The following is an 11,228-nucleotide window of genomic DNA, read 5'->3' on the forward strand; positions in this document are numbered from 1 at the left end:
GACATAGAAAGCACTACGATATTTGTAATACATCAAGTAAAGGATCCATCTCATCTGTATTTTTATTTATATATATATATATATATATATATATTAGAGAGAGAGAGAGAGAGAGAGAGAGAGATATAGTAAGTAAAATTAATAATATTTGTATGCAATACATAATTCTGACTACAGTGGGGCAAAAAAGTATTTAGTCAGCCACCGATTGTGCAAGTTCCCCCACCTAAAATGATGACAGAGGTCAGTAATTTGCACCAGAGGTACACTTCAACTGTGAGAGACAGAATGTGAAAAAAAAATCCATGAATCCACATGGTAGGATTTGTAAAGAATTTATTCGTAAATCAGGGTGGAAAATAAGTATTTGGTCAATAACAAAAATACAACTCAATACTTTGTAACATAACCTTTGTTGGCAATAACAGAGGTCAAACGTTTACTATAGGTCTTTACCAGGTTTGCACACACAGTAGCTGGTATTTTGGCCCATTCCTCCATGCAGATCTTCTCGAGAGCAGTGATGTTTTGGGGCTGTCGCCGAGCAACACGGACTTTCAACTCCCGCCACAGATTTTCTATGGGGTTGAGGTCTGGAGACTGGCTAGGCCACTCCAGGACTTTCAAATGCTTCTTACGGAGCCACTCCTTTGTTGCCCGGGCGGTGTGTTTTGGATCATTGTCATGTTGGAAGACCCAGCCTCGTTTCATCTTCAAAGTTCTCACTGATGGAAGGAGGTTTTGGCTCAAAATCTCACGATACATGGCCCCATTCATTCTGTCCTTAACACGGATCAGTCGTCCTGTCCCCTTGGCAGAAAAACAGCCCCATAGCATGATGTTTCCACCCCCATGCTTCACAGTAGGTATGGTGTTCTTGGGATGCAACTCAGTATTCTTCTTCCTCCAAACACGACGAGTTGAGTTTATACCAAAAAGTTCTACTTTGGTTTCATCTGACCACATGACATTCTCCCAATCCTCTGCTGTATCATCCATGTGCTCTCTGGCAAACTTCAGACGGGCCTGGACATGCACTGGCTTCAGCAGCGGAACACGTCTGGCACTGCGGGATTTGATTCCCTGCCGTTGTAGTGTGTTACTGATGGTGACCTTTGTTACTTTGGTCCCAGCTCTCTGCAGGTCATTCACCAGGTCCCCCCGTGTGGTTCTGGGATCTTTGCTCACCGTTCTCATGATCATTTTGACCCCACGGGATGAGATCTTGCGTGGAGCCCCAGATCGAGGGAGATTATCAGTGGTCTTGTATGTCTTCCATTTTCTGATGATTGCTCCCACAGTTGATTTTTTCACACCAAGCTGCTTGCCTATTGTAGATTCACTCTTCCCAGTCTGGTGCAGGTCTACAATACTTTTCCTGGTGTCCTTCGAAAGCTCTTTGGTCTTGGCCATGGCGGAGTTTGGAGTCTGACTGTTTGAGGCTGTGGACAGGTGTCTTTTATACAGATGATGAGTTCAAACAGGTGCCATTCATACAGGTAACGAGTGGGGGACAGAAAAGCTTCTTACAGAAGACGTTACAGGTCTGTGAGAGCCAGAGATTTTCCTTGTTTGAGGTGACCAAATACTTATTTTCCACCCTAATTTACGAATAAATTCTTTACAAATCCTACCATGTGGATTCATGGATTTTTTTTTCACATTCTGTCTCTCACAGTTGAAGTGTACCTCTGGTGCAAATTACTGACCTCTGTCATCATTTTAAGTGGGGGAACTTGCACAATCGGTGGCTGACTAAATACTTTTTTGCCCCACTGTATATCAAATAATTCATATATTAAAATATTGCTCTATTTCACATCAAAACGTCCGTTCAAACACAATAAATTAAAATTTTCACTTTATTTCTGAATGAAATTACAAAGTCTATTTGCATAATAGATTGTATCAAAGTATTTTAAAATATTTTTTATAATTTGAATACGAACCTTTCTAGTAAAGTAATTTTCATAGGACAAAGAGCTCGTGTGAAGAACATACCGGAAGTTGCGTTCCCTCAAACCAAAGCATTAAAAAAAAAAATAAGCCTAACCTTTCACTTAGATGTTTATTTATTTATTTACGTTAGGTTTACACACTTCCTCTTACTTTCTTTTTTACAACAATACCAACTCATGTGACTGAGTATCTATTTGTGGTCCGAGACTAAGGAAAGCTTCTCTTCCATAAAAAATTGGGGCGGGGAAAGTAGTAAAAGTGGATTGAAATAAGAAAAAAGAAGGCATGGCCATTTTTGAATCGTTCTGTCAAGTTTGCACCCGGACAATAAACTTATAATTACAAACCTTTTCTTCCTAATTATAGAGTGGCGGCAAGAACAGCTCTGTGTCTCCCTCCAGTGGCAGCTATTAGGCATTTCATAGATTGTGGAGCACAACTGCAGAGCTAATAACGGGACTAAGTTTAAAATATCAGCCCCGTGTAACAGACCAGAGGTCTGGCAGTGTTTCTCTAACAGTTCGCTTCACTTCAGGGGCTCGGTGCATCTTTGCGGTGGAGGAAATAGCATCGAGCTGAAACGAGTAGGAGACTTGTGGTCGTGGTTTGAAACGCTGGAGCAATGCGCGGTTGCTTTACTTGCCTTTGTTTATATTTGACAAAAACAACACGAAAGGGGGGGAAAACATAAACTTCCTTCCTTCCTGCTCTTGCTGCTTCGCCACCACGACGTGCAAGTCTGGCCGCAGAGAAATAGTTGCAAAGGTAGATGCTTTGCTTCCTGTTTCCTCCGAAAAAAAAAAGCCAGACCTGCACCACTTGTATCTGATCTCTCCGACTCTGACACGGTGCCATGTTCTGCTCCCTGCCCACTTGTGAAAAGTTGCACGAGAAATGGCATCACCGAGAGTTTTGCTGGAGTGGTGCCGCGTCACATGCGCCACTTATCCCGACGTGGAAATAACTAACATGTCAACCTCATTCACAGATGGACTTGCGTTCTGTGCTATCATCCACAAACACCGCCCTGACCTCATGTGAGTAATGCCATATGTTAACAGAGCTGTCATGGCTGTGCGGAGTGAATTGTGCCTTGCTTCTGACTTTCTAACTCCAGTTTACCCCTATCTGTTTCTGTTTAATCAGAAACAGAGGGGCTCGTGTGCACTTTGGTTAATCTGCATCTCTTTTTAACCCTTTTTTGTCCAGTCTCATTGGCCTGAAATCGGTTAATTTGGTTTATTTGACACTGAACCACTCCTCTGGAATCATCCCATCTCTGATCTTTTAATGCTTTTTGCTTCTATTGTATTTAGAAAAGTTCATTATGTAGTTAATCATCAACGTTGTCGCTCATTTATAGTTTTTTTTGTTTGTTTGTTTGTTTTTGTTTTTTTGGGGGTTTTTTTTGTTTGTTTGGGTTTTGTTTTTGTTTTTTTTGTTTTTTTTTTATATTGAATCTCTCCGATTTCTTCACTTTACTCCAGAGACTTCGGGTCCCTCTCCAAAGATAATGCTTATGAAAATAACAAGCTGGTGAGTTTCTGATTGGAAACCAGAACGAAAGCATCCCGCATCTTTGTTTCGGTTTATTCACTTTCATTCCCTGTTTCTCGCCTGTGGGCCTGCAGGCGTTTGAGATAGCAGAAACAAAGCTGGGTATCCCTGCCTTCCTGCATCCGAAGGATATGGTTTCCACCAAGGCGCCCGATCGTTTAAGCGTCATCTCCTACCTTGCTCAGTACTACTGCTTCTTCAATGGGAAGTCTTCGGGTGCGTTTAAGATAATCTGCCTATTGTAGCCCTTAATTTTATGTTGTTGTTTTTATAGATGCTAGCATAAATTTTCAGGCTGAGGTTTGCTGTCCTGCTCAAACATATACAGTTGAATTAATATTTTGGATGCAGTGTTATCCCTCACTCTTCAGGTCAGGTGAATGAAATCAGACTGGCCCGTCCTCAAAGAAACCGTGCATGCACGGTGATTTGCGTGTCTTATCTTGACTTTACAGCAGGTCCTGCCAAATTGTGGTCATCGCACGGCACTTCCTCACACAGCCTCTCGAAGAGCAAAACTTACCATCATCCAAAGAGCATGAAGGTGAATGTTCACAGGCTATTTTGGTTCTGATTTAGTCATCTCTGTGGTTGTCACTTGAGCGACTGGTTTCTCTTCTGTTTTCAGAGCTTGACTGACAGCAAAACCAGTCGAGAGGAAAATGTTTCTGATGCGAGGCCGCAGACTGTGTGCAGTTTGTGTTTGAAGCCCGTGCACCTGATACAGAGGCATTTAATAGATGGAAAAGTTTACCACCGCAGCTGTTTCAGGTAACAGAAGGTCACAATGCTGTGCAAAAGTGTTAAGCCACCTCGAGGTTTCTTTATATTTTGTTTCCATGGAGCCAGAATTTCTTGTCACTTTTTAAAAGTGGTCTTGAGCAATAGTTTTTCAGTTTCTTTGGTCATTGGCTGCTTTTTCGCTCATTTTTAGTAAAGTCCTTGTAGCTGTTTTTCTTTTTTGTTTTTTTAATTTCATGGTTAAACTGCTCAACACTGGCCAATGAGTCATTCCAGCATAAAAACTCCACCCAAATTAACGGATGAAACAGTGTTGTGTTTGCACATCACACACTACTTGGTGAAGAACCAGTTTTAAATTGTATATTTAGGCACTTTGTTACTAGCATCCTGTGGCAAAGGTACGTCATTATTTCCCATTTATTTAGCTGAATCTACCAACAACAACAAAATGCCAGAGATAGAAAAGTTTGCAGGCATGAAATAGTATTTTTGCACAGTTTAGAAAGAGTTATTAGTTGAAAACTAGACATATCTCGGCATGGTGTGCAGTAGGTTTGAGGAAACTGTACAGGTGTGTGACATAAAAAAGACATTGACATAAAAAAAACATGAGATCAGGCTCAATTCTTCTGAAAAGTACTGTAATACAGTAATATCTGATCATATTTGACACTCTTGATTCAGTAGATCTGGTAGATTTAGATTTCTCTTTTGTATTTCAGGTGCAAAGTGTGCCACGCAACTCTTTTACCACAGTCTTACACGCAGGGAAGTGACGCTGGCTCCTTGATCTGCGCTTACCATGCGACAAACAGTAAAGATACTCACGTCGACGTCAGCAGGCAAACTGGATCTCAAAGTAAACTTCAGACAGTTTGTTATTCTCTGGGTGGACAGCCTATCACCAGCGTCCCTAACTACACAAAGAAAACAGAGTCACAGGACACACTGAGTTGCAAGACAGCAGAAACAGGCGGGACAGAAAGGATAGATGGAAGGACTCGTCCTGTTCCAGCACCAAGGCGGATTTCTGTAGGCCCTGTTCCTGCAGCCAGGATCAGAAGTTCACAGACTGTAAATAGCTCCCCTGCTGCAGGTAAACGGGCACACTTGTTTTCTTGTAGCTGTTCAGTCGTAATTATTACATTCCTGCTTTCTGCGTGTATTCTGGTCATACATCTGTTTCTCTGTTAAGACATAATCATTATGTGTTTTGTTTTCCTCACTCTTTCTCTCTGCAGGTGGTTTATCCAGTCCAAGCAAATGTGCAGCCAGTCCGCCTCAAGGGTAAGTGTGACAAAAACAACCTGTTCATCGCTTCCTTTTGGCACGCACTTGTCTTTTCTTATGCATCTTTTCTGATTTTCTAATTATTTATTAAATGCTGAAAAACGAATTGTCACATTTGCCAATAAAAATATGAACCCAGACCTGATTTAATATTGGCCAGGGTGCTTTTCAAGGTTCTTACCTTGGAGCTCTTTAGCATTTTGGGAAAGAAGAGGAAGTTCCAGGAGGCTAAATTGAGCGAGCAGTGAGCGTTAGTGTGGCCACATTAGTAAAAGTTTGCACTGACCTGGATTTGATCCTGGGTTACAAATTCTCAATGCACAAATCCGTCTGAAACGTGTCAGTCTCACAAAAACGTTGATGTTCCGGCTCTACACAGGTTTGAGGTATGTTCTGACATCACAGACACTCTTGGCTTAGGATCTAAAAACAACTACAATAGAGAGGCTTGGACAGATGACCTTGAAGGGGAGATGGGCCAAATTTAAATCAGATGTTTTCTTCCCTTTGTGGCCAAAGTCAACAGACTTAACAGCACATCGTGTGTTTTGAAATATAGGTGCAAAGTTTCTGTGGTGGAATTCAAATAAATAAAAGAAAATGCCCATTCATAAAATGGAACAAGAGATAAGGTCTTAATAACTGACTTTCTTCAATGTGTTTTTATATTCCAATACTCTATAGCACCAGCCCAGTCAGCGCTAGATCTAAAATGAAAAGCAGCCATCCATGGATGGCCCTCGTGCATCCGGGACCTTGGACACAGCTGCCTCCAGCTCCACCTCCACTACCCACTTTTCGATCCAAATCTGCTTCTAACTTAGATGGGTCGTCCAAAAGACCCAAAGTTCCTGCTCCAAATCCTTTTGAAGATGTGCAGGAGGACGACTCTCAAAGCGAGGTTGCTAAATCTGAATCTGAAGACCAAAATAAGCCTTTTTTGGGAGCTACCCAATCAGAGTGCAGCACCTTGGCATCGCAGGAGGCTGAAGAAAAAAAAGCTCTCCCACAGAAGAGCCCGGATCTCAGAGGGCGTGTTGACGTTGCAGAACCTGACCCAGTAAAAGAATTGACTGCAGATACTAACACAGAGAGACCTTGTGGTGAAAGAGGTGGAGATGGCGGTCAGATTGCTCCGTCAGATGTGACAGAAGCAGCAGGTCCGCGTCCCATTCCTGCATCAAGACAGAGTCGCATTTTACCCAGAAGTCTTTCTGTGCCAGCCATTGCGTCTGACCCTCGTTCTGCACCTGTCGGTGAAACGCAGACGGATGAAGCTGCCACATCGTGGCGAAGTAAGGTACGACAAGAGATCAGAGTTAACCAATAAAGGCCAAACATTAATGCGCGTTTCACGTTCTACCAGAGGACAATCTCATATGGCGTTTCTTACAGTTTTCCATATTATATATATTTTTTTATTTTCAGCCTTCCTGTGAAAACGATCCTAAGGCTCAAAGACCCACATTATCCAAATCAAATACCGTTCAGGACCTCTCGCCTTGTCGGGGCCCCGCACCTGGCCATGGATTCCCACTCATCAAGAGAAAGGTACAACAGCTGGATTTAAAACAAACTCAAAGGCCACAAAATCTAATTCTAAGTCATTTCTAGATGTGCCTTTGTGTCATGTAGATGCAGACTCATCATTAAGATGAGACGTTTTGAGCAAACTGAGTAGTTTACCCAGAATAACAAGGTTTAGTCACTTTTTTTGGTGTGTGATTTATTTAAGAAATTATTTCTTTTTTGAAGTCTTCAGTTTTGGTGATATTTGTTGCTTGACAGGTGCAGACAGATCAGTGCACTTCCCCAGAAGAGCTGCAGGTGCAGATGAGAGAAGTGGATCAACATCTGGAGACACTGGAGGGAAAAGGAGTGGAACTGGAGAGGAACCTGAGAGGCTGCAAAAATGGTTTGTACTAAATAAAATAATTTATTGGCACAAAATTCTCAATATTGTGAAGCCGCTTTGTGTAAATACAATTAAATTGACACTTCCTGCTTTTTTATTTCAGATAAACAGGAGGAACAAATGCTAATGGAGTGGTTCTGTCTTATCCACGAGCGGCATGTTCTGATGTGCCACGACACGGAGCTGGTTCATCTGTAAGCATTTTTTCACTTGTGCGGCTTTTCTTTTTTTCCGTGTTTTCTGAGCATCGTAAACACATGTGTAATTTTTATTTCTCAGGACAAAGCAGAAAAAGCTGGAGGACAGGCAGACCGACGTGGAGTACGACCTCCGGTGTCTCTTTAATAAACCAGGTTAGTATGTAGCTCTGTGCATTGTTCAGTCACTTTTATCACCCACTGTATTTGACATTAACGGGAATTACTGATCTGTAAATAATTCAGGGATCAATATTCTTTTATCCAAGGTTCTGTAGGCGTGATGAAAGGTCTTTAGCAGAAAGTTGACATAACTGCCATCAGACTTTTGCGTGTCAGGGGTGATTTGTGACAGCATGGCTGAAAGGGTGAAAAGGAATGTTTACAAGCCGAGACCTGCTGCGACACGGTTCAGAGACATAGTTAGAGGGGTTAGACGTGTAGAATCTTTATGATCATGTAAGAAAAGTACAGTGAAATTGTATGCAGTCCTATTTAGTGCACAGAAGGCAATTAACTATCTCAATCAGTGTGTGTTTGAATGTGTATGTATGTCTGTGTGTGTCATTATTATTTCACTGTTGTTCACAGCTGTGAATACTGGTTGCACGGGTTAGTGAAAAGAGGCAAACTCTTCAGTGTTCATTTATTAGTTCTGGGAGATGTGCTGTTTTTCAAGTCTGTTTGCCTTGTTCCAACTGCACCGCCTCCCTGAGGGTAACAGCCAGGATGTGTGATGTGCCCATCAGGATACTGTGGGCTTTACTGTGGCACCAGGACCTGTAGAGGTCCTAGAGAGAGGAGCACAGCCGGTGATTTTCCGTGCTGCGCTGATGACCCTCTGGAGTGTTTCCTGAGCAGCGCAGCTTGCAAACCACACCGGGAAACAGTTCCGCCTGTACACTTTAAGCTCCTTGGCTAGGGAATTGTTTTTCAGGAAACCTCAGGGAGTGAAGTCGCCACTGTGCCGTCTTGATCAGCACAGTTGTGTAGGTTTTCCAGGTTAAATCATCATCCAGATGCAGGCGCAGAAACTTCAGTCACTACACAGTCCCTGCTGATGTGATAGGCTAAGGGTCTGTTTCTCCAGAAGTCCATTATTTCCTTAGTTTTTGTGGTGTTGAGGAGCACTTTGTTTTTCCACAGAGAGGACAAAGACTGATTGTCTAAGAAGAAGACCACAGACGAAATTCATGGGTGTAGTGAAGGAAGAAATGCAGAGTGTTAATGAGGCAGATGAGACACTGCGGTGCTAAAGGGAGCAGCTGGAAAGAAGAATAGATGATGATCCTAAAAGAAGGAAAGAAGACCCAGTTAAACAAACGTGGCATAGTAATAGACTTGGTCATTTATTTGTTTGGGAAAGTGATCTAGTTTTGGCCACTGTGAGGGAACAGAGTCTGAGATTTCACTAACCTTTGTTCCTCTGTGACCTCCCGCGCTACAACACACCCACTGCTGTGGAGGGTAACAATGCTCCAGCATTTCCTCCATTTGAAAACTCGCTACTGTAAGTCTAGACTGGTGGAAGTCCAAACAGTTTAGAGATGGTTTTGTGAACTTTTCAAGCCTGATGAGAAACAGAAACACCAGCTCACACTTGACTGTTACGTCTGTCACTGAAAACACTTGTTTCTAATCACATATTTGAATTACCAGTTAATCTTAGAGGGTCACATACTTTTGCCATTCACAGACTGGTAAGTAACACTGGATCCTGACATGCTTTTTGATTCTAAATGGTGCAACAAGAACAAGAAACACTACAAGAAGGCTCTGAGTTGACTCTTAAAAGGCACTGAAATGAATTAATGTTTCTATAAGAATATTGTTGCTATCCTATCAGTGGAATCCAATGGAGATCGCTGATTTGTTAAATGAAATCTCATTGTGTTGAACTTTCATTGTCATCATCTGCACACACAGACAAGAACTGGAGTCAGGAGGATCGAGATAAAGAGAAGAAGCTGATGGATGAGCTGGTCACCATCATTGAACAGAGGAACCACATCATCAGCTGCCTGGATCAGGACAGACAGAGGTACTTAAGGAAAAAAATCAATTATGCTTTTGCATTTGTACATTTTATCTGAGTGCAACTTTGTTCTTCTGATTAGGGAGAGAGAAAATAACGTGCTTTGGGAAGATGTAATGAACAAAGGTAAGATAACGAGCCTTCTAATAAAAGCTCTTTGGTACTGTTTTGTATCTTCTGTTTTGCCTGCATGACGAAGGCAGAAAGAAATTGATTCGTTGGATCACAAATAATGCTCTATGTCAATGTTTGCTCACTGCTTAATGTTTGTTTTGCTGCTCTTTCGTCTCTTCTCAGACTTCCAGAAAGAAGGATTAAAAGAGCTAAGGAAGCCCAAAAAAGATTTCAAGCCTACAAAAGTACTAAAAATCCTGAACCACAAAGAAGAAAGCACGAAGAACTCTGTGGATAAAAAGAGTTGAAGAAGTGTCAGAAGCTCTCATTGTTCATGTGTGAACAGTATGAAATATGCACTTATTAAGTACATGCTTACTAATTATGTGTTAAAGCCAAGCTCAGTAACATCACCAAACAATTTGTATTGTTTTCAGTTGGCACGATATATACATTATTATTAATGTGTTTTTTCACTCTAAAAATTATCAACATCTTATTTTTTATGGTATTGTATCACATACTCGTGGGTTTTTTTTAAGTGTGCAATAAATCTCATGTGTTAGGTATTGTCTGTAGTGCATTTGAATTCAAAACAACAGACAAAAAATATTTAATATACACGCACAATGTACCTGTTAACACACCAGTAATGTAGGATTATGTTCATTCTCAATTTTGCAGTGTTTTTTTTTTCTTCACTATGATTTTAAGTAAAAGGAAAATAATAAAGAGCAGAGGCTGAAAATACTTGGTGACTCAAAATATGAGTCTTAATTTGTGGTTCTAGTAGATCTTATTCTGAAAGTTTGTTTGACGTCTGAAAATTAATGAAAAAGGGAGAAAAACGTGTTGGCTGTCAAGTCTAAACGAAATCCAGGTTAAATTGCATTTAATCAGAATCAGAATACTTTATTGATCCCTGGGGGAAATTATTTTTTGTTGTGCTCCATTATAAACCAACATTAAGACAAGACAGACAATATGCTAACTAAGAATAGTACAATATATACATACATAAGTCACTCATAAATAAATAGCTGGAAAAGAAACGTGTAGTTGTAGCAGTAACCAGTGTGTTAAGTGGATGCGTTGTACAGGGAGATGGCCACAGGCAGGAAAGATTTCCTGTGTCGTTCAGTGGTGCTGAACGACAGCAGCTGCATTTATGTTAACAAAGAAAATTATCTGTTTCTCATAGTTTCAAACAAAAAGAATGTTTTCCTGTATTAATACTGTTGTATTTTATTTCGCAGTAAAATTAAGGGTCATAAAAAGCTACAGGCTCATTGACAGGACTGCAAAAAATAAAGAGAGAAAAAGACAGAAATACCGCTCGTACGACAAATGGCGAATTTTATTTATTTATTTAAATTACAACAATCAACTTTTTTTGTTGTTTGTTTTTTGGGGATTG

At 41.0% G+C, this 11,228-nt stretch overlaps 1 protein-coding gene across 2 annotated transcripts; it reads left to right on the forward strand.

Annotated features, from left to right (window-relative positions):
• The first annotated feature begins 2,370 nt into the window (after positions 1–2,370).
• On the forward strand, positions 2,371–10,380 carry LOC102305231 (MICAL-like protein 1). 2 transcript variants are annotated; one of them, XM_005940720.3, is made up of 16 exons: positions 2,371–2,724; positions 2,948–2,996; positions 3,447–3,495; positions 3,591–3,732; positions 3,972–4,060; positions 4,145–4,287; positions 4,983–5,356; positions 5,502–5,547; positions 6,235–6,850; positions 6,979–7,101; positions 7,339–7,465; positions 7,569–7,659; positions 7,745–7,818; positions 9,589–9,703; positions 9,780–9,823; positions 9,995–10,380. In XM_005940720.3, exons 4-16 carry the CDS (start codon positions 3,648–3,650, stop codon positions 10,117–10,119), a joined length of 2,052 nt encoding a protein of 683 aa, XP_005940782.1. In that variant the 5' UTR covers positions 2,371–2,724; positions 2,948–2,996; positions 3,447–3,495; positions 3,591–3,647; the 3' UTR covers positions 10,120–10,380. The 2 variants fall into 2 exon arrangements, with proteins under 2 accessions (XP_005940782.1, XP_005940781.1); XM_005940719.3 differs by lacking the exon at positions 2,371–2,724 and having other exon boundaries at positions 2,737–2,996.
• The last annotated feature ends 848 nt before the right edge of the window (positions 10,381–11,228 follow it).

Source organism: Haplochromis burtoni, unplaced genomic scaffold (genome assembly GCF_018398535.1).
Source record: "Haplochromis burtoni strain Fernald_Lab_line unplaced genomic scaffold, NCSU_Asbu1 Contig_45, whole genome shotgun sequence".
NCBI classification, from domain to species: domain Eukaryota; kingdom Metazoa; phylum Chordata; class Actinopteri; order Cichliformes; family Cichlidae; genus Haplochromis; species Haplochromis burtoni.

Bases quoted from the DNA above. Each gene is read 5' to 3' on its own strand.
- LOC102305231 (XM_005940719.3), top strand. From the start codon at position 2,854: ATGGCATCACCGAGAGTTTTGCTGGAGTGGTGCCGCGTCACATGCGCC. The intron at 2,997-3,446 runs GTGAGTAATGCC...ACTTTACTCCAG, and splicing joins AAACACCGCCCTGACCTCAT to AGACTTCGGGTCCCTCTCCA. The intron at 7,660-7,744 runs GTAAGCATTTTT...TTTATTTCTCAG, and splicing joins GACACGGAGCTGGTTCATCT to GACAAAGCAGAAAAAGCTGG.